A 22,600-nucleotide genomic window follows, 5' to 3' on the forward strand; every position below is an offset into this window, starting at 1 on the left:
GTTCACCTGTCTGCCAGGTCTACCTGTCTGTCTGTGTGGTTGACCTGTCTCTCTACCTGACTCCCAGGTCTACCTGTCTGTCTGTGTGGTTGACCTGTCTCTACCTGTCTCTGTGGTTGACCTGTCTGTCTGTGTGGTTGACCTGTCTCTCTACCTGTCTGTCTGTGTGGTTGACCTGTCTCTCTACCTGACTGCCAGGTCGACCTGTCTGTCTGTGTGGTTGACCTGTCTCTCTACCTGACTGCCAGGTCGACCTGTCTGTCTGTGTGGTTGACCAGACTCTCTACCTGACTGCCAGGACCTGTCTGTCTGTGTGGTTGACCTGTCTCTACCTGACTGCCAGGTCGACCCGTCTGTCTGTGTGGTTGACCTGTCTCTCTACCTGACTGCCAGGTCTGTCTGTCTGTGTGGTTGACCTGTCTCTCTACCTGACTGCCAGGTCTGTCTGTGTGGTTGACCTGTCTCTCTACCTGACTGCCAGGTCGACCTGTCTGTCTGTGTGGTTGACCAGACTCTCTACCTGACTGCCAGGTCGACCCGTCTGTCTGTGTGGTTGACCAGACTCTCTACCTGACTGCCAGGTCGACCCGTCTGTCTGTGTGGTTGACCTGTCTCTCTACCTGACTGCCAGGTCGACCCGTCTGTCTGTGTGGTTGACCTGTCTCTCTACCTGACTGCCAGGTCGACCCGTCTGTCTGTGTGGTTGACCTGTCTCTCTACCTGTCTGTCTGTCTGTCTGTGTGGTTGACCTGTCTCTCTACCTGACTGCCAGGTCGACCTGTCTGTCTGTGTGGTTGACCTGTCTCTCTACCTGACTGCCAGGTCGACCTGTCTGTCTGTGTGGTTGACCTGTACCTGACTGCCAGCTCGACCTGTCTGTCTGTGTGGTTGACCTGTCTCTCTACCTGACTGCCAGGTCGACCCGTCTGTCTGTGTGGTTGACCTGTCTCTCTACCTGACTGCCAGGTTGACCTGTCTGTCTGTGTGGTTGACCTGTCTCTCTACCTGACTGCCAGGTCGACCTGTCTCTCTGTGTGGTTGACCTGTCTCTCTACCTGACTGCCAGGTCGACCTGTCTGTCTGTGTGGTTGACCTGTCTCTCTACCTGACTGCCAGGTCGACCTGTCTGTGTGTTCAGATCCTTAAAGTCTTAGTATAGTTTCAGATTACAGTGACAATAAGGTAGAAATGTGGGAGGAGGATTTGCCGCTGTTTAACCTTTGAGTGATCAAACAGTTACCTTTGGATCCTTTTGTGGAAATCCCCTTCCTCCTCTCCCCTCTATCGCTTTTTCTTCTTCCTCTCCCAGTGCCTACCACGGCCCCCTCCCCCCCTGGCGCGGTGGACCGTTACCTGGAGTCTCCCGGAGACGACAGCGAACACGCCAACTTCCAGCAGGCCAAGGAGAGTCTGGAGGCCAAGCACCGCGAGAGGATGTCTCAGGTCTGTGTGTATGAGAGTGAGAGAGAAAATTAGCCTGTGTGTTTGTGAAAGAGGGAGAACTTATGGGGGAGAGGGGTCCCTTCTCTGATGTGAACTATGGACAATAAAGGGAGTTCACTACACTACTCACAATCCTCTGATGTGTGACTGACGTGTCTCGCCAGGTGATGAGAGAGTGGGAGGAAGCAGAGAGACAAGCCAAGAGTCTCCCTCGCGCTGACAAGAAGGCAGTCATCCAGGTACACTACCTTGTGTGTGCATGTGTGCGTGCGTATGTGTGTGAGTGCATTCTAGTGTGTGTTAATTTTTTTGTGTGCAGCACTTCCAGGAGAAGGTGGAGGCCCTGGAGCAGGAGGCAGCAGGAGAGAGGCAGCAGCTGGTGGAGACCCACATGGCCCGGGTGGAGGCCCTGCTCAACAGCCGCCGCCACATGGCCCTGGAGAACTACCTCGGCTCCCTGCAGGCCAACCCACCCAGGGTACATATACACAGTGCATTCGGGAGTGATCAGACCCCTTGACTTTTTCAACATTTTGTTACATTATAGCCTTATTCTAAAATGGATTGAATTGTTTTTTCCCCCACATCAATCTACACACAATACCACATAAGGACAAAGCAAAAACAGGTTTTTAAACATTTTTGCAATTGTATAAAAAAAAAAAATCACATTTACATAAGTATTCAGACCCTTTACTCAGTAAATTGTTAAAGCATCTTTGGCAGCCTCGGGTCTTCTTGGGTATGACGCTACAAGCTTGGCACACCTGTATTTGGGGAGTTTTTCTCCCATTCTTCTCTGCAGATCCTCTTAGATGGGAAGCGTCACTGCACAGCTATTTTCAAGTCTCTCCAGAGATGTTTGATCAGGTTCAAGTCTGTGCTCTGCCTGGGCCACTCAAGGACATTCAGAGACCTGTCCCGAAGCCACTCTTGTCCACACTCCATTGTCTTGGCTGTGTGTTTAGGGTCATTGTCCTGTTGGAAAGTGAACCTTCACCCCAGTCTGAGGTCCTGAGCGCTCTGGAGAAGGTTTCCATTAAGAATCTCTCTGTACTTTGCGCCATTCATCTTTCCCTTGATCCTGACTAGTCTTCCAGTCCCTGATGCTGGAAAAACATCCCCATGGCATGATGCTGCCTCACTGTAGGGATGGTGCAAGGGTTCTTTCAGATGTGGCGCTTAGCATTATGGTGGAGAAATTACAAGATGATGTTATAATACTACCATTTATGCAATAGAACAGGGTTCCATTAGTACTCGCTTGTCTGTGTGAACTGAGAGGAGCCTTTGAGGCTCAATGCTGACAATTGATTTCCGAATGGTTTGGTGATAAAACCTACAGCATGCATTCCATAGAATGAGTTGGTGTTTATGTAATGTAAGGTACCAGGGAGAGATGGCTCAGGTATGGATAATGATGAGAGGAACCTTGTCTCGGGCCAAACTCTGGTTTCTGTACAATAAGAACAGTCTTCACAGCAAATGCTTTCTGGCTGGGGGATACTCCTTTCTCATATCTGTTGTTTGTCATGTAGACTAAGGGGTGTGTGTGTGTGTGTGTGTGTCTTTGCTATAAAATATCTTTGTATTCTGTGTCAGGGCTTTCAACCAAACAGTCAAGAGTGTTGGGTTGACCAGCCTCGTTATTGCAGAGCACTCACATCATTCACTTATTAATAAGTGATTAAATATTTAGTTTAAGTATAACTCTGACTTGTGTGATAAACTTGTCTCTCCTCATTTGATAATATAGAAATAACCACCTCAGTATTCAGGCCAATGAGTTCAATCTTGGTTTCATCAAACCAGAGAATCTTGTTTCTCATAGTCAGAGTCCTTTAGGTGCCTTTCGGAAAACTCCAAGCGGGTTGTCATGTGCATTTTACTGAGGAGTGGCTTCCGTCAGGCCACTCTACCATAAAGACCTGGAGGGCTGCAGAGATGTTTCTCCTTCTGGAAGGTTCTCCCATCTCCACAGAGGAACTCTGGAGCTCTGTCAGAGTGACCATTGGGTTCTTGGTCACCTCTCTGACCAAGGCCCTTCTCCCCTGATTGTTCAGTTTGGCCGGGCGGCCAGCCAGTTCTAGGAAGACTCTTGACTCGTGCTTCTACACCTGCATTGCTTGCTGTTTGGGGTTTTAGGCTGGGTTTCTGTACAGCAGTTTGAGATATCAGCTGATGTACGAAGGGCTATATAAATAAATTTGATTTGATTTTTGGTGGTTCCACTCTTCTTCCATTTAAGAAGGATGGAGGCCACTGTGTTCTTGGAGACCTTCAAGTTTTTGGCACCCTTCCCCAGATCTGTGCCCCTTCACAATCCTGTCTCGGAGCTCTACGGACAATTCCTTCGACCTCATGGCTTGGTTTTTGCTCTGACATGCCCTGTCAACTTATATAGACAGGTGTGTGCCTTTCCAAATCATGTCCAATCAATTGAATTTACCACAGGTGGACTCTAATGAAGTTGTAGAAACATTTCAAGAAAGATCAATGGAAACAGGATGCACCTGAGCACAATTTCGAGTCTCATATTAAAGGGTCTGAATACTTATGTAAATAAGGTATTTCAGTTTCTTATTTTTAATACATTTAAAATAAAACTGTTTTCGCTTTGTCATTATGGGGTATTACGTGTAGATTGATGAGAAGAAAGAAAAATATTTAATCAATTTTAGAATAAGGCTGTAACGTAATACAATTTGGAAAAAGTCAACAAGTCTGAATACTTTCCCAATGCACTGTACACCAGTGGAGGCTGCTGAGGGGAGGACGGCTCATTATAACAGCTGGAATGGAGCGAATGGAATCAATTTGATGTATTTGATACAATTCCACTTGTTCTGCTCCAGTCATTACCGCGAGCCTGTCCTCCCCAATTAAGGTGCAATCAACCCGCTGTGATCGATACACGCTCTCACCATACATAATGCACATATTACACTCAGTACACACTGTACACCAGGTGTGCCCTACCTTCTTTGACGTCAGATCTACTTTTTCATTTGCCAGTCTGATGAGATCTACCAGTCTCTAAATCTAAACCAACCAACAACATCTATGAAATGCAGCACACCACTGAGTATTGACCTGCTGCTATGAATCCTATTTGATACCCAAATATAATGTGGACCAATAACACAGTTTCCACACAAGTGCAACCAATTTCATTTCCTGCCTTTGTGTGACTTTTGGCATTGGGTTGAGGCAAGTTGTTTTTTTATAGTTAGGGCTGCAGCATGTTGCCAGTCTCATGCAGGACACAAGGTGGTCATCATTCATAGTAGATCTGTACTTGGACTTGGACTATCTTCATGTGAGAAAATGCAGACTCACAGAGGTAGGTTGACCCAAAAAAGGGCTGATCAGTTGAGAGCACATCTTGTTATGTTGGGATACTTCCCCTCTAGCAGTAGCTCCCAGAACTCTTCTTTCATCTCAGTGGTTGCCCTGGATTTCAGCTGAATGTCATTTTGAAGGGTGACATTTTCAGTTTCTCATATAGTTGTGTCCAACTGAAAAAGTGATCCCATTTTCGAGGCAATGACTTCCACATTTATGTCTGTGCCAAACAGAAAGCACTTATAAGTGGCAATAGGCTCAAGTGATGCAGTCAGTGAAATGACTCATACTCAGATGAGGTGCTCTGGACTCCACGTAGCGTCCACTGTCAGGCTGTGCTGTGTCCTTGCCCTGACGTTCAGGTTCTGAATGCAGCTTTTTACGTTGCAGCTTTCTCGTGACCAGTTGTAGTTTGCATTTAAAAGTGTTCACAGAGCTGATCATGTCGATGACATGTTTGCCTTTCCCTTGCAGCTCTACATTTGAATTCACTAAACATGTAATTTATGTCAGTGAGAAAAGCTCAATCCAGGAGCCACTGTGTGTCCTCGAGCTGTGCATATTCTGCATGTTTGGGGACCTTGAGAAACTCCTTGATTTCAGGCAACAACTCACTGAATCAACCTAAAAATGTACCTCGGCTCAGCCACCGCACATCCGTGTGCAGCAGCAGGTCTGTGTGCTCCTCTTCAGTCTCTTCTAAGTGAGCGTGAAATAGCCTCTGCTGTAGGCTTCTTGCTCAAATAGAACACACAATCTTCATGGTAACATCCATCATCTCTTTCATGTTTAACATCTTCCCGCACAAAGCTTACTGAATTATGCAGTGATAACTAAGAAAGCCCGGGAAAGAATCATCTTGTTTGCACAATGCAACAAACCCACTGATGCGGCCTACTATAGCAGGTGGCCCATAGGTAGTAATGGAAACAAGCTTACAAAAGGGCAGTTGGAATTTGATAGACATCTTTCAAGCTTTTATGGAGTTTGCTAACTCCCTTGTATGTCCTTTCAGTGGCAAAATGGCGAGTAGTTCCTCATTTGTACTCATGTTGTCAAATAAACTCAGCAAAAAAATAAACTTCCCTTTTTCAGGACCCTGTCTTTCAAAGATAATTTGTAAAGATCCTGTGGAATAAATTGCAATGTCCATACTGTGAGACGCCTAAGACAGCGCTACAGGGAGACAGGATGGACAGCTGATCGTCCTCACAGTGGCAGACCACGTGTAACAACACCTGCACAGGATCGGTACATCTGAACATCACCTGCGGGACAGGTACAGGATGGCAACAACAACTACCCAAGTTACACCAGGAACGCATAATCCCTCCAGTGCTCAGACTGTCCACAATCAGCTGAGAGAGGCTGGACTGAGGGATTGTAGGCCTGTTGTAAGGCAGGTCCTCACCAGATATCACCGGTAACAACGTCGCCTATGGGCACAAACACTCCGTCACTGGACCAGACAGGACTGGCAAAAAGCACTCTTCACTGACGAGTTGCGGTTTTGTCTCACCAGGGGTGATGGTCGGATTCGCGTTGAAGGAATGAGCGTTACACCGAGGCCTGTACTCTGGAGCGGGATTGATTTGGAGGTGGAGGGTCTGTCATGGCCTGGGGCGGTGTGTCACAGCATCATCGGACTGATCTTGTTGTCAATGCAGGCAATCTCAACGCTGTGCGTTACAGGGAAGGCATCCTCCTCCCTCATGTGGTACCCTTCCTGCAGGCTCATCCTGACATGATCCTCCAGCATGACAATGACACCAGCCATCCTGCTCGTTCTGTGTGTGATTTCCTGCAAGACAGGAATGTCAGTGTTCTGCCATGGACGAGCACGTTTGGGACCTTTTGGATTGGAGGGTGAGGGCTAAGGCCATTCCCCCCAGAAATGTCCGGGAACTTGCAGGTGCCTTGGTGGACGAGTGGGGTAACATCTCACAGCAAGAACTGGCAAGTCTGGTACAGTCCATGAGGAGGAGATGCACTGCAGTACTTAATGCAGCTGGTGGCCACACCAGATACTGACTCTTACTTTTGACCCTCCCTTTGTTCAGGGATACATTATTCCATTTCTGTTGTTCAGTTTGTCTCAGTTGTTGAATATTATGTTCATACAAATATTTACACATGTTAAGTTTGCTGAAAATAAATGCAGTTGACAGTGAGAGGTTTCTTTTTTTGTTTACTATTCTGATGAAATGCATAACTGCCACATCTACCATTGTCTGTGGACTGGTCAAACTGGAGGGAATAACACTCGCAGTTGTCAGTATCCTTCTTCAGTTGATCCTCAAGTTTCTCTGCTATTCCCTCACATCTTCTTGTCTGAATGTAATTGATGGCAGCCATAATTTCAGCCTTATTCTTAAAATCCCCAAACAGTGAGTCTGCAGCCTCAATATATGCTTCCTTGATCATCTCCCCATCTTTGAACAACTTTTTATGCTTAGCAATAACACTGGTCTGAGGGCACTACTCACACGACAAGAGGCTATGGTTGCCGCCTCCCTTTGGTCACAGGCCTTGTGAAAGTTGACTGCTGCGCTGCCAGTTGGTCACAGGCCTTGTGAAAGTTGACTGCTGCGCTGCCAGTTGGTCACAGGCCTTGTGAAAGTTGACTGCTGCGCTTCCAGTTGGTCACAGGCCTTGTGAAATTTGACTGCTGTGCTTCCAGTTGGTCACAGGCCTTGTGAAAGTTGACTGCTGCGCTTCCAGTTGGTCACAGGCCTTGTGAAAGTTGACTGCTGTGCTGCCAGTTGGTCACAGGCCTTGTGAAAGTTGACTGCTGCGCTTCCAGTTGGTCACAGGCCTTGTGAAAGTTGACTGCTGCGCTTCCAGTTGGTCACAGGCCTTGTGAAAGTTGACTGCTGTGCTTCCAGTTGGTCACAGGCCTTGTGAAAGTTGACTGCTGTGCTTCCAGTTGGTCACAGGCCTTGTGAAAGTTGACTGCTGTGCTTCCAGTTGGTCACAGGCCTTGTGAAAGTTGACTGCTGCGCTTCCAGTTGGTCACAGGCCTTGTGAAAGTTGACTGCTGTGCTTCCAGTTGGTCACAGGCCTTGTTCTTGACTGCTTCTTCAGTTGGTCACAGGCCTTGTCAGTCTTTGCTGCGCTCTCTTTCACAGGCCTTGTTTTGTGCTGCGTTCCAGTTGGTTGTTTTGTTCTTGTTACTTTCTTCTTTGTAAGTCAGTCTTTGCTGGAAAATCTCTTTCCTGGGTTTTGTGTGGTTTAAAACGTTGTTCTATGTTACCTTTCTTTGGGATAGCGATGCTATTATGGTAGATGAAGCACACACTTTTTGTGTCTCTGTCTCTGTCCCTCACCCCCCTGCCTCTGTCCCTCACCCCCCTGTCTCTGTCCCTCACCCCCTGTCTCTGTCCCTCACCCCCCCTGTCTCTGTCTCTGTCCCCCTGTCTCTGTCCCTCACCCCCTGTCTCTGTCCCTCACCCCCTGTCTCTGTCCCTCACCCCCTGTCTCTGTCCCTCATCCCCCTGTCTCTGTCCCTCACCCCCTGTCTCTGTCCCTCACCCCCCCTGTCTCTGTCCCTCACCCCCTGTCTTTGTCCCTCATCCCCCTGTCTCTGTCCCTCACCCCCTGTCTCTGTCCCTCATCCCCCTGTCTCTGTCCCTCACCCCCTGTCTTTGTCCCTCATCCCCCTGTCTCTGTCCCCCTGTCTCTGTCCCTCACCCCCTGTCTCTGTCCCTCATCCCCCTGTCTTTGTCCCTCATCCCCCCGTCTTCTGTCCCTCATCCCCCGTCTGTGTCCCCCGTCTCTGTGTCCCTCACCCCCCCCGTCCCTCTCCCTCTGTGTGTCCCCCCCCGTCTCTGTGTCCCATCCCCCCGTCTCCCTCTCTCTCTGTCCCATCCCCCCTCCGTCTCTCTCTCTCTGTGTCCCATCCCCCCCCGTCTCTCTCTCTCTCTGTGTCCCATCCCCCTCCGTCTCTCTCTCTCTCTGTGTCCCATCCCCCCCCGTCTCTCTCTCTCTGTGTCCCATCCTGCTGTCCCTCTGTACCTCATCCCCTTGTCCCTCTGTACCTCATCCCCTTGTCTCTCTCTGTCTCTCAGCCTCGTCAGGTGCTTGGCCTGTTGAAGAAGTATGTCCGTGCAGAACAGAAGGACAGACAACACACCCTGAAACACTACGAGCACGTCCGCATGGTGGACCCCAAAAAGGCTGCTCAGATCCGACCCCAGGTACCCCAACCACTATAATACACTACACTACGCACAAACCCCTAAGCTCACCGTTCAACCACCCTACACTACCCACAAGCCCCTACAGCCACTCTGTGTCCTGTGTAACTCCTTTGACCTCTGAACTTTGCCCTTCTGACCTCTAGGTGATGACACACCTGCGTGTGATTGACGAGAGGATGAACCAATCCCTGGGGCTGCTCTACAAGGTGCCCAGCGTGACCAATGAAATCCAAGACCAAGTTTGTGAGTGTGGCCCTACACCTTCCCATATACTGCCGTGTCATGATATTATTCAGGTGTCGTGCTGGGTTGTGTTATTACTGAGATATTGTACAGATTATGCTTTTTCCTTTCTGCCTCTCTCTCTCTCTGTCTGTGTGTAGCTGTCCTGATGCAGAGGGTTCAGTCAGAGCTGTCTCAGCAAGTCTCATCTCTGCAGAGCGATGGGAGGGTGAGTTTCACACATACACAGGCACGCACACTCTTGCTCATAAAAATAGTACAATCTCTCCTATCTCACAAACCCACACACAGATAGAAAGTCAGTAATGTGTATCCTGTGTTTGTAGAGTGATGGCAGGGTGAGCTATGGAAACGATGCCCTGATGCCCGACCAGGCTTACAGCTCTGCCCCTCTGGACCCTGGCATGGGCCTGGATCGACTGGGCTTCATCCACCCAGAGAGCTTCAATCAGCCCAACACTGACAACCACGGTAACACACACACACACAACACACACTCTCACAACCAGCCTTAACACACAGCCTAACGAAACCACAGCAATACACATGCATTATCCATTAAATTGGTCTAAAGCTTTTAGTTCGTGAGTGTTTCCTCTGTTAAAACAGTTGATCCTGTTGATGCTCGTCCAGTCCCAGATAGAGGTCTGCCCACTCGGCCTGGTAAGTGTGTATATGATTGTGTTTCTACTGTATTGGCATGTTTGTGGTTTGAGTTATGCTTGTGTAGGTCTCTTTGATGATGTTTGGATGCTGTCTCTCACTGTGTCCAGTGTCTGCTCTGAAGCCTGAGGAGGTTCCTGAGGTGCGGGTGGAGAAGGAGGAGCGGCAAAGCGCCAGCTATGAAGTGCATCATCAAAAACTGGTACGGCAACACCCAGTAAATTACCTAGAGTATACACTGGTACATTTTCATGTGTATCACAAACTGGCTCAGTAGCCCAAGTTCACATGTTTATGATGGGAACATTTGCATTTGAGGCTGGTAAATAATGTTGCCTTCACAATATACAGTCTATAACTGCAGAAACACAACACCTCCAGGTTGATTGATAGGTTTTGTATTGATTATTACCAGGTGTTCTTTGCTGAGGATGTAGGCTCCAACAAGGGTGCCATCATCGGCCTGATGGTGGGCGGCGTTGTCATAGCGACAGTCATCATCATCTCTCTGATTATGCTGAGGAAGAAGCAGTATACCTCCATCCACCACGGAATCATCGAGGTGAGTGTTTTCTGTGCCTGCGTGTTGGTGTTCTGTACCTGTGTGTTAACCTGGTGTTGGTGTTCTGTACCTGTGTGAACCTGGTGTGTGTGTGTTTGGTGTTCTGTACGTGTGTGGGTGTGTGTGTGTGTGTGTGTGTGTGTTAACCTGGTGTGTATGTTGGTGTTCTGTACCTGTGTGTTAACCTGGTGTGTGTGTGTGTGTGTGTGTTGCAGGTGGATGCTGCAGTGACCCCAGAGGAGCGTCACCTGTCCAAGATGCAGCAGAATGGCTATGAGAACCCCACCTACAAGTTCTTCGAACAGATGCAGAACTAAGGAGCTACCCTTTGACCCCTCCCAGACCCTGAATTTCCTTTAACCCCTCACACCTAGGGCCTGTTCCATTTTGGTCCATAAACCCCTCACACCTAGGGCCCGTTCCATTTTGGTCCATAAACCCCCCACACCTAGGGCCTGGTCCATTAAACCCCCACACCTAGGGCCCGTTCCATTTTGGTCCATAAACCCCTCACACCTAGGGCCCGTTCCATTTTGGTCCATAAACCCCTCACACCTAGGGCCCGTTCCATTTTGGTCCATAAACCCCTCACACCTAGGGCCTGTTCCATTTTGGTCCATAAACCCCTCACACCTAGGGCCCGTTCCATTTTGGTCCATAAACCCTTCTAACTCCTACTCTATTGCTGTCAATGGATCTGAAAGGACTGAGTAGGTGAAACCAGTATGACTGAAGTGCCAGAAAAATCTAGAATGAATTGTGTTCGAAATAGTTGTAGTCATATTACTTCCAGCTATCCAGGGGTAGTGCCAAGGAGCTGGGGGCTGAAATACAACCTAGCCACACTCACCCTTCATCCTTTCCTCGTAAAGTGCAGCACATCAACATTCATAGCTGCTATTGGTCAGACAAGGATATCCTCATTCACCTGCATATTTTTCTATAATATCCTGTAGTGTTTGTACAGAACAGAGAAGCTCATTGATTGATTCATCTGTCCGTCTATCTGTGGGTGAGCCCTCCCCCTCAGGATAGCACTCGCAGGTCTAAGAGGGTGAAACAGAGGCCCCCAAATATCCCTGCAATCTTCCTGACGCACTCTGACGCACTCTCCCCTCCCCCTCCATCTCTCCCACACACTCTTCTCCCCTCCCACTCTCTCAGATGACAGCTGTGCTGTGTTTAGTGATGACATAACAGCTCTTAACACTAGCGAAGGGAGGAGGGGCTCAGTCTGCCCTGAGCTCCTCTCTGGGATTATACCACAAGGGAGGAGGGGCTCAGTCTGCCCTGAGATCCTCTCTGTGGGATTATACCACAAGGGAGGAGGGGCTCAATCTGCCCTGAGCTCCTCTCTGTGGGATTATACCACAAGGGAGGAGGGGCTCAGTCTGCCCTGAGCTCCTCTCTGTGGGATTATACCACAAGGGAGGAGGGGCTCAGTCTGCCCTGAGCTCCTCTCTGTGGGATTGTACCACAAGGGAGGAGGGGCTCAGTCTGCCCTGAGCTCCTCTCTGTGGGATTATACCACAAGGGAGGAGGGGCTGCCCTGAGCTCCTCTCTGTGGGATTATACCACAGTCTGCCCTGAGCTCCTCTCTGTGGGATTATACCACAAGGGAGGAGGGGCTCAGTCTGCCCTGAGCTCCTCTCTGTGGGATTGTACCACAAGGGAGGAGGGGCTCAGTCTGCCCTGAGCTCCTCTCTGTGGGATTGTACCACAAGGGAGGAGGGGCTCAGTCTGCCCTGAGCTCCTCTCTGTGGGATTATACCACAAGGGAGGAGGGGCTCAGTCTGCCCTGAGCTCCTCTCTGTGGGATTATACCACAAGGGAGGAGGGGCTCAGTCTGCCCTGAGATCCTCTCTGTGGGATTATACAAGGGAGGAGGGGCTCAGTCTGCCCTGAGCTCCTCTCTGTGGGATTGTACCACAAGGGAGGAGGGGCTCAGTCTGCCCTGAGCTCCTCTCTGTGGGATTGTACCACAAGGGAGGAGGGGCTCAGTCTGCCCTGAGCTCCTCTCTGTGGGATTGTACCACAAGGGAGGAGGGGCTCAGTCTGCCCTGAGCTCCTCTCTGTGGGATTATACCACAAGGGAGGAGGGGCTCAGTCTGCCCTGAGCTCCTCTCTGTGGGATTGTACCACAAGGGAGGAGGGGCTCAGTCTGCCCTGAGCTCCTCTCTGTGGGATTGTACCACAAGGGAGGAGGGGCTCAGTCTGCCCTGAGCTCCTCTCTGTGGGATTATACCACAAGGGAGGAGGGGCTCAGTCTGCCCTGAGCTCCTCTCTGTGGGATTATACCACAAGGGAGGAGGGGCTCAGTCTGCCCTGAGCTCCTCTCTGTGGGATTATACCACAAGGGAGGAGGGGCTCAGTCTGCCCTGAGCTCCTCTCTGTGGGATTGTACCACAAGGGAGGAGGGGCTCAGTCTGCCCTGAGCTCCTCTCTGTGGGATTATACCACAAGGGAGGAGGGGCTCAGTCTGCCCTGAGCTCCTCTCTGTGGGATTATACCACAAGGGAGGAGGGGCTCAGTCTGCCCTGAGCTCCTCTCTGTGGGATTGTACCACAAGGGAGGAGGGGCTCAGTCTGCCCTGAGCTCCTCTCTGTGGGATTGTACCACAAGGGAGGAGGGGCTCAGTCTGCCCTGAGCTCCTCTCTGTGGGATTGTACCACAAGGGAGGAGGGGCTCAGTCTGCCCTGAGCTCCTCTCTGTGGGATTATACCACAAGGGAGGAGGGGCTCAGTCTGCCCTGAGCTCCTCTCTGTGGGATTATACCACAAGGGAGGAGGGGCTCAGTCTGCCCTGAGCTCCTCTCTGTGGGATTATACCACAAGGGAGGAGGGGCTCAGTCTGCCCTGAGCTCCTCTCTGTGGGATTGTACCACAAGGGAGGAGGGGCTCAGTCTGCCCTGAGCTCCTCTCTGTGGGATTATACCACAAGGGAGGAGGGGCTCAGTCTGCCCTGAGCTCCTCTCTGTGGGATTATACCACAAGGGAGGAGGGGCTCAGTCTGCCCTGAGCTCCTCTCTGTGGGATTATACCACAAGGGAGGAGGGGCTCAGTCTGCCCTGAGATCCTCTCTGTGGGATTATACCACAAGGGAGGAGGGGCTCAGTCTGCCCTGAGCTCCTCTCTGTGGGATTATACCACAAGGGAGGAGGGGCTCAGTCTGCCCTGAGCTCCTCTCTGTGGGATTGTACCACAAGGGAGGAGGGGCTCAGTCTGCCCTGAGCTCCTCTCTGTGGGATTATACCACAAGGGAGGAGGGGCTCAGTCTGCCCTGAGCTCCTCTCTGTGGGATTATACCACAAGGGAGGAGGGGCTCAGTCTGCCCTGAGCTCCTCTCTGTGGGATTATACCACAAGGGAGGAGGGGCTCAGTCTGCCCTGAGCTCCTCTCTGTGGGATTATACCACAAGGGAGGAGGGGCTCAGTCTGCCCTGAGCTCCTCTCTGTGGGATTATACCACAAGGGAGGAGGGGCTCAGTCTGCCCTGAGCTCCTCTCTGTGGGATTATACCACAAGGGAGGAGGGGCTCAGTCTGCCCTGAGCTCCTCTCTGTGGGATTATACCACAAGGGAGGAGGGGCTCAGTCTGCCCTGAGCTCCTCTCTGTGGGATTATACCACAAGGGAGGAGGGGCTCAGTCTGCCCTGAGCTCCTCTCTGTGGGATTATACCACAAGGGAGGAGGGGCTCAGTCTGCCCTGAGCTCCTCTCTGTGGGATTATACCACAAGGGAGGAGGGGCTCAGTCTGCCCTGAGCTCCTCTCTGTGGGATTATACCACAAGGGAGGAGGGGCTCAGTCTGCCCTGAGCTCCTCTCTGTGGGATTATACCACAAGGGAGGAGGGGCTCAGTCTGCCCTGAGCTCCTCTCTGTGGGATTATACCACAAGGGAGGAGGGGCTCAGTCTGCCCTGAGCTCCTCTCTGTGGGATTATACCACAAGGGAGGAGGGGCTCAGTCTGCCCTGAGCTCCTCTCTGTGGGATTATACCACAAGGGAGGAGGGGCTCAGTCTGCCCTGAGCTCCTCTCTGTGGGATTATACCACAAGGGAGGAGGGGCTCAGTCTGCCCTGAGCTCCTCTCTGTGGGATTATACCACAAGGGAGGAGGGGCTCAGTCTGCCCTGAGCTCCTCTCTGTGGGATTATACCACAAGCGTTTCAGGTTTTTTTTCCAGAAAAATGTATAAAAAACAAAAATATATAACTAATACATCAGAAATATGTAAAAGGCACAGAAATATTGAATGTTTTTATTTTGTGCGTAATGTATTGAAATAAGGCAGAAAAAACTAGCTGTAACTATATGTAGTGCATGGTGATATTGATGCCAGATATACGTAGAGAAGCTGGCTCCTGTCGCAGGACTGGGCCTCTCATATAGACTTTTAGCAGGATTGTACATTTTCTGTGTCTTCTTTGTGATCTTGTGATATGAAGAAGAGAGAAAAAAAGTATTTAGAATCTGGTCTGCTTTGTTGTCACTGCGACAATCTTTAAACAGAACGTGTGCTCTCCTTTGTTTCCAGCCCCTTCCTCGCTCTGTGTTACCTACATGGACCCAATTATCTCTATCTACATGTAGCTAATATAATGACGTGTAATAGTATATGAAAGGAAGTCCATCTGTTTCATTTAGTCTGGGTGTTACTGGTGTTACTGCTCTGTTTGTTGGTTTATGTCCCTTAAATATTCCACGACTAGGAATTGTTTCAGCTCCATTCATCATTCCAGAAATCTCAGCATTCCACCCTATCTTTCCTCATTCCTATATAGTCTGTGAACATCATTAATGGAAACAGAAATCATTTATGTTTTTTTCTCAGGCTTTCAGGCTCTTTCGATCTCTCCTTTCCTCTGTCTATCCCATAGACCTCAACCCCCATAACCAGCCCAGCTCCTCTATCCATGCTGTCGGCTTGGTGTGTGAACTATGTTGAATTGAGAGAGGTGGGGGGGGATTGGGTGTGTCAGATTTGTACATTCTAATCTATTGTCTTTCTGATCATCAAACACTTATTCCCTCCACAATGTCTCACACAGAACATACACTATTTTTCCATGACATAGACTGACCAGGTGAAAGCTATGATCCCTTATTGATGTACATGTATCAAACAACCAAGGAAAGATAAGAAAAACTGTTCTTGTTCTGTGGTGGATGTCCCCCTCTTGCTTGTTTTGTCAAATCTCTCATGTCTCAGACATCCTGGCTTTAAAAGCAGAGGCTAAAGAAATACTGATCTCAGACTAGTTATATTGATCTCGGGACAATGTGCGTGAGGCAAAATACAGGGACACTGTTCAGAAAGGAGCAACTGCACAGGACTTTCAGATATAAATGTGTTATGTGGAACAGATGTCATTCTGTCAGGTAGTTTTGTGTTACATTTCCATCTGCAACATTCTGAATGTTTCACCGAGCTAAACGCACCCCAGATCTGGGATCAGTATTGAGGCCGTAGTAGACGAGACATTCCCCATACCCAAAATGGAGCCTCCAATAGACATGAATGTGACATTCATATTGTGCAATTATGCCACAGATCTACATACTACTACACTCCCTCCCTACACACAAACTGAAGCTCTTAAATCAGGTAAATGTTTGTGTTATCAAGGATACTTGTACAGGGTATCTCCAGAGGTTAGTGGTTTCATTTGTTCATTCTGTGACTTTTTATGTGTACCTATACAAATAATTTGCTTAGACTGAGAAAATGCTTTCTACACTATCCCATCAATAAAATGTTGAATGTACATACAAATATCTGGTGTTGAATCTGTGTGTGGTCATGACAGAGCTTGAATCCTGATAATATAGGAAAAACATTAGAACCCACCTGAGGTGTGTGTATGTATGTATGCATACGCATTACACTGGAGCAGTTCTGCCTATAGACAGACTACGTGTACTGGAGCAGTTCTGCCTATAGACAGACTACGTGTAGGGTCCCCCCACCAACAGTTTTTTTTAGGAACTACATCGGGGTCTCTGTTGAATGAGCATAGTAGAGTACACCGACATGCAATTTTGTGGCTCTGCATTGGAGCTGTTGGATCAAGGACAGACTCAGTCCTTAGGAAAACATCTGCCACTTTATTTCCCCTGGTGGACGATAAAGGTCCAACTCATTAGGAGGAAAAAAAGCTTCAAATAAAATACAAAACTGATCCTTTTATAAATGGAAAATATGAAAATACACTGCCCTTGTGGCTATCAAAAACATGGAGTACCGGTATATACAATGGAAACTATACTAAGCTACAGATAAAGGAACAAAAAATGCTAAGCTCATTTGATTTTCCAGCATACGCAAACACTCCACCTCTCAGACACTCATATACACACACACATACACTCCCTCCAACAAGCATCTCTTCCCTGGTTAAAATAAGAAAACCTCCCCAATCAAACCAAAAGGAAAAGGACGAAGTTGCCCATAGACATGGATCTAAAGTCTGTTCATCATTTCCACCTATTAATGTAACACTTAGGGCTGGTCACAGTAATCTGATCCTAGATTTGTGCCAGTGGGCAACTTCTACCTGGGGCAGTCATGGAGCCCCATGCCCCTCCCCCTCAGCTGTCCTGTGCTGAGGTGGCCAGTGTCACCGTGGTGATGGGCTGGCCAATCCCGTGCAGCTGAATGCGTGCCAGCTTCTTCTGCTCACACTCCGTCACCAGGTTGTTGAGCTCAGCAGCGCTGTAGCCAATCAACGTCCTCAGGTCACACACAAACTTGTAGACGAAGCGCTTGCCCTGCACCTTGCTGATCATGTCCCCGTCGTAGTAATACCTGAGAAAATTGTCCGAAATTAAAACGACATGACTAGAAAGTTCAAGGTAAGAGAACAAGTCACGAGTGCCTGAAATTGTGCAACAAATGTTAGAGGAAAAGGGAGAGAAACTGGCAGATTGACATACCTGAGCGCTCGGCTGAGTTTCTCATAGTTCATGGTGGGCTTGTTCTTGCGTTGGCCCCATTTCTGGGCCACCAGTTCAGGCTGGTTGAGTTTGAACTCTCCCTCCTCTCCCACCCAGGAGATACAGTCTCTAGCATCCTTATCCGTCAACAGCTCCAACAGGAACTGCCACAGCTGGATCTGACCGTTGTTACCTAAAGGGACAGGTGAGAGGACGGGTGTGCGTGTGTTTACATCAGATACGAGCATATGCACACTTAAGGCATCCATAATAAAAAGCATACCAAGACTACTGCTCGAGGTACACATACAGTTGAAGTCGGAAGTTTACATACACTTAGGTTGGAGTCATTAAAACTCGTTTTTCAACCACTCCACAAATTTGTTGTTAACAAACTATGGTTCTGGCAAGTCGGTTAGGACATCTACCTTGTGCATGACACAAGTAATTTTTCCAACAATTGTTTGCAGACTGATTATTTCACTTATAATTCACTGTGTCCCAATTCCAGTGGGTCAGAAGTTAACATACAATAAGTTGACTGTGCCTTTAAACAGCTTGGAAAATTCCAGAAAATTATTGGCTTAATTGACATCATTTGAGTCAATTGGAGGTGTACCTGTGGATGTATTTCAAGGCCTACCTTCAAAATCAGTGCCTGTTTGCTTGACATCATGGGAAAATCAAAAGAAATCAGCCAAAACATCATAAAAAAATTCTAATGTAGAGCTCCACAAGTCTAGTTCATCGTTGGGAGCAATTTCCAAACACCTGAAGGTACCACGTTCATCTGTACAAACACCATGGGACCACGCAGCCGTGATACCGCTCAGGATGGAGATGCATTCTGTCTCCTAGAGATGAACGTACTTTGGTGCGAAAAGTGCAAATCAATCCCAGAACAACAGCAAAGGACCTTGTGAAGATGCTGGAGGAAACAGGTACAAAACTATCTATATCCACAGTAAAACGAGTCCTATATTGACATAACCTGAAAGGCCACTCAACAAGGAAGAAGCCACTGCTCCAAACCTCCATAAAAAAGCTAGACTACGGTTTGCAACTGCACATGGGGACAAAGATCATACCTTTTGGAGAAATGTCCTCTGGTCTGATGAAAGAAAAATATAACTGTTTGGCCATAATGACCATCGTTATGTTTGGAGGAAAAAGGGGGAGGCTTGCAAGCCAAAGAACACTATCCAAACCGTGAAGCACGGTGGTGACAGCATCTTGAGGGAGGAAAATTGTGTGTATATTGAAGCAACATCTCAAGACATCAGTCAGGAAGTTGAAGCTTGGTCGCAAATGGGTCTTCCAAATGGACAATGACCCCAAGCATACTTCCAAAGTTGTGGCAAAATGGCTTAAGGACAACAAAGTCAAGGTATTGGAGTGGCCATCACAAAGTCCTGGCCTCAATCCCATAGCAAATTTGTGGGCAGAACTGAAAAAGCCTGTGCGAGCAAGGAGGCCTACAAACCTGATTCAGTTACACCAGCTCTGTCAGGAGGAATGGGCCAAAATTCACCCAACTTATTGTGGGAAGCTTGTGGAAGGCTACCCGAAACGTTTGACCCAAGTTAAACAATTTAAAGGCAATGCTACCAAATACTAATTGAGTGTATGTAAACTTCTGATCCACTGGGAATGTGATAAAAGAAATAAAAGCTGAAATAAATCATTCTCTGTCCTATTATTCTGACATTTCACATTCTTAAAATAAAGTGGAGATCCTAACTGACCTAAGACAGGGAATTTTTAATAGGATAAATGTCAGGAACTGTGCAAAACTGAGTTTAAATGTATTTGGCTAAGGTGTATGTAAACTTCCGACTTCAACTGTACATACACAACACCCAAGACACACAAATGCCTACCTGTGCGGTTGCCAGGTGAGCTGCGCTCCTCTCCTCCTGAGATGCGGGGTGTTCTGGGGCCGCGGTTCTGCTTCAGTACCTTGATAGTGGTGGGTGTGGTCTGCACGGCAGCTGGGATGATCTGGACTTCTGAGGGCGGAGACAGAAGGTTCAAACAGCCAGAAATATACAGGATGAAGTTACCACCTGATCTATGGTCAGTTTGGTGTTCCTACCCATGTTGGCACAAGTAAGGATTTGGGTGAGAGTAAGCTGATCCTAGATCTGTGCCTATAGGCAACAACACCCACATAGAGGAGAACAATATAGTGTGGTTGATGAATGCAGGGTGACAATGAGTGAGAGAGACAGGAAATAAACTTACGTTGGTCAATGGTGACTGTGGCCTCCTGGCCAGACTGGTCCTGACTGGCCAACACATCTGTAAAGAACATGGACAGATACAGTATGTGAGCTAAAACCAACTTCAATAAACATGCTTATTCAGGCTCAGAACAACTCCCATCCCCTTCAAATCAAATCACATTTTATTGGTCACATACACATGGTTAGCAGATGTTAATGCGAGTGTAGCGAAAAGCTTGTGCTTCTAGTTTCGACAGTGCAGTCAAATCTAACAAGTAATATAACAATTCCACAACAACTACCTAATACACAAGTGTAAAGGAATGACTAAGAATATGTACATATAAATATATGGATGAGATATGGCCATTCAGCATAGTCAAGATGCAGTAGATGGTATAGAGTACAGTATATACATATGAGATGAGTAATGTAGGGTATGTAAACATGATATAAAGTGACATTGTTTAAAGTGACTAGTAATACATTTATTACATCCAGTTTTTTATTTTTAAAGTGGCTAGAGATTTGAGTCAGTATGTTGGCAGCAGCCCCTCAATGTTAGTGATGGCTGTTTAACAGTCTGATGGCCTTGAGATTGAAAAATAGCTTCAGTCTCTCGGCCCCTGCTTTGATGCACCTGCTTTGAGGGAGGAGCAGTTGCCGTACCAGGCGGTGATACAGCCCGACAGGATGCTCTCGTTTGTGCATCTGTAAAAGATTGTGAGTGTTTTCGGTGACAAGCCAAATTCTTCATCCTCCTGAGTTTCAAGAGGCACTGTTGCGCCTTCTTCACCACGCTGTCTGTGTGGGTGGGCCATTTTTAGTTTGTCCGTGATGTGTACGCTGAGGAACTTAAAACTTTCCACCTTCTCCAATACTGTCCCGTCGACGTAGATAGGGGGGTGCTCCCTCTGCTGTTTCCTGAAGTCCACGATCATCTCTATTGTTTTGTTGACGTTGAGTGTGAATGTTATTTTCCTGACACCACACTCTGAGGGCCCTCACCTCCTCCCTGTAGGCCGTCTCGTTGTTGTTGGTAATTAAGCCTACCACTGCAATCGTGCCCTAAGTCATCTGGGGCAAGACATTGGTGTCCGCGACGATGTCCGTGATTGACTGTAGACCCTGCCACATACATACTTTGTCTCTATACTGACACTTAGCTTGTTTGATTGCCTTGCGGAGGGAATAGCTACACTGTTTGTATTCGGTCATGTTTCCGATCGCCTTGCCATGATCGCCTCGCCTCACGCTTTCAGTTTTGAGCGAATGCTGCCATCAATCCACGGTTTCTGGTTGGGGAAGGTTTTAATAGTCACCGTGGGTACATCATCACCGATGTACTTGCTAATAAACTCGCTCACTGAATCAGCGTATACATCAATGTTGTTGTCTGAGGCGATCCTTTCTAGGGAGTTTTTCCTAGCCACCGTGCTTCTACACCTGCATTGCTTGCTGTTTGGGGTTTTAGGCTGGGTTTCTGTACAGCACTTTGAGATATCAGCTGATGTACGAAGGGCTATATAAATAAATTTGATTTGATTTGATCCAGAACATATCCCAGTCCACATGATCGAAGCAATCTTGAGGCGTGGAATCAGATTGGTCGGACCAGCGTTGAACAGACCTGAGCACAGGCGTTTCCTGTTTTAGTTTGTGTCTATAGGCTAGGAGCAACAAAATGGAGTTGTGGTTAGATTTGCCTAAAGGAGGGTAAGGGCAGGGCTTTGTATGCGTCGCGGAAGTTAGAGTAGCAACGATCCAGAATGCTGCCAGCCCGGGTCGCGCATTCGATATTCTGATCAAATTTAGGGAGCCTTGTTTTCAGATTAACTTTGTTAAAATCCCCAGCTACAATAAATGCAGCCTCAGGATATGTGGTTTCCAGTTTACATAAAGTCCAATGAAGTTCTTTCAGGGCCGTCGAGGTGTCTGCTTGGGGGGGATATAGACGGCTGTGATTATAATCAAAGAAAATTCCCTTTGTAGATAATGCGGTCGGCATTTGATTGTAAGGGATTCTAGGTCAGGTGAACAGAACGACTTGAGTTCCTGTATGTCGTTATGATCACACCACGACTCATTAATCATTGTCGGCGCCATGTTGGATACTCCCTAGCCTCTAATTTTCAGGCATACTGTATGTAACCAATATAATAAGAATAACAATTTGTTTTGGGGGGGCTTACATTTGTCCTGTTACACACAAGCGTGTAATGTAAATATTTTTATTTGCACATCCCAACTCCCTGAGACACCCGCAGAGAGTGGGGTCACAGCCATGGTCGCCATTGTACAGCGACCCTGGAGAAATTAGCGTTAGGTGCCTTGGTTAATGGCACAGCGACCTTGTCGGCTCCTGTTTCGGAACAGCAACCTTTCGGTTACTGTCCCAACCCTCTAACCTCGAGGCTAACTGCTGCAAGGTTTGTATTATGACTCTACTTAGTCCTGAAATGGTGCTAGCCCTTATCCCTAACAGTGACTCAACATACAGAAGCTACAATACAAACTCACACTTGCGGAGCAGCTCTAAGTGGCTCCAAAGGATCTCTCCACTGGGGACCCTCTGCAGGAACTCTTCCTGGGTGAAGGAGCAGAGGTCGCGACCCGGGATGTGAATCCCTCCCACCTCCATCTCGTCAATGCTGAACTCCTTCATCACCCACACGGCCCAGTGGATCACCTGGTCCGCTGTCCACTGTTCTGGGTCTGAGAGGAGACAGACACATTACAAGACTGACAATGCTGACTACAGCTTTTCTTGTCTGTTATAAATGGCATGGCAATAGCAGCAAACTGGTCTCACTTTGTACAACAGTGTTTACCTGCCTGATTAATTGTGGTTTTGTGTTTCAGTGTATGTGTGTGTATCTGTATTTGTCTGTGTCCTGCTTGTTTTTGTGTTTCAGTGCAAGTGTGTGTTGGTGTCCTCCTCACCGTAGGGTATCCCCAGACGGACCTGTTCCTTGCGGTAGCCCTCCAGG

The 22,600-nt window shown here is 48.2% G+C and overlaps 2 protein-coding genes across 5 annotated transcripts in view; one reads left to right on the forward strand and one right to left on the reverse strand.

Moving 5' to 3' along the window:
- The window catches only part of LOC112241784 (amyloid-beta A4 protein-like), a 51,670-nt gene extending 39,707 nt beyond the window's left edge, over positions 1 to 11,963 (forward strand). For both annotated transcript variants that reach the window (XM_042319834.1, XM_042319832.1), the window contains 11 exons: positions 1,310 to 1,443; positions 1,608 to 1,682; positions 1,763 to 1,921; positions 8,856 to 8,984; positions 9,131 to 9,230; positions 9,371 to 9,438; positions 9,557 to 9,701; positions 9,840 to 9,893; positions 10,004 to 10,095; positions 10,309 to 10,455; positions 10,671 to 11,963. In XM_042319834.1, coding sequence (XP_042175768.1) covers positions 1,310 to 1,443; positions 1,608 to 1,682; positions 1,763 to 1,921; positions 8,856 to 8,984; positions 9,131 to 9,230; positions 9,371 to 9,438; positions 9,557 to 9,701; positions 9,840 to 9,893; positions 10,004 to 10,095; positions 10,309 to 10,455; positions 10,671 to 10,772 — 1,205 coding nt within the window. In that variant the 3' untranslated portion in view covers positions 10,773 to 11,963. The remainder of the gene's footprint in view (positions 1 to 1,309; positions 1,444 to 1,607; positions 1,683 to 1,762; positions 1,922 to 8,855; positions 8,985 to 9,130; positions 9,231 to 9,370; positions 9,439 to 9,556; positions 9,702 to 9,839; positions 9,894 to 10,003; positions 10,096 to 10,308; positions 10,456 to 10,670) is intronic.
- A 4,574-nt stretch (positions 11,964 to 16,537) lies between these two features.
- The window catches only part of LOC112241794 (GA binding protein transcription factor subunit alpha), a 12,433-nt gene continuing 6,370 nt past the window's right edge, over positions 16,538 to 22,600 (reverse strand). For 2 of the 3 annotated variants that reach the window (XM_024409830.2, XM_024409837.2), the window contains exons 5-10: positions 22,554 to 22,600; positions 22,131 to 22,325; positions 19,630 to 19,686; positions 19,266 to 19,394; positions 17,386 to 17,578; positions 16,538 to 17,257 (exon numbers count right to left, since the gene is read on the reverse strand). The exon at positions 22,554 to 22,600 is cut by the window's right edge and continues 178 nt beyond it. In XM_024409830.2, coding sequence (XP_024265598.1) covers positions 17,041 to 17,257; positions 17,386 to 17,578; positions 19,266 to 19,394; positions 19,630 to 19,686; positions 22,131 to 22,325; positions 22,554 to 22,600 — 838 coding nt within the window. In that variant the 3' untranslated portion in view covers positions 16,538 to 17,040. The remainder of the gene's footprint in view (positions 17,258 to 17,385; positions 17,579 to 19,265; positions 19,395 to 19,629; positions 19,687 to 22,130; positions 22,326 to 22,553) is intronic. The other variant, XM_024409844.2, reaches the window with a different exon arrangement.

The sequence above is a fragment of the Oncorhynchus tshawytscha genome, linkage group LG03, assembly GCF_018296145.1.
Source record: "Oncorhynchus tshawytscha isolate Ot180627B linkage group LG03, Otsh_v2.0, whole genome shotgun sequence".
In the NCBI taxonomy this organism is placed as follows: domain Eukaryota; kingdom Metazoa; phylum Chordata; class Actinopteri; order Salmoniformes; family Salmonidae; genus Oncorhynchus; species Oncorhynchus tshawytscha.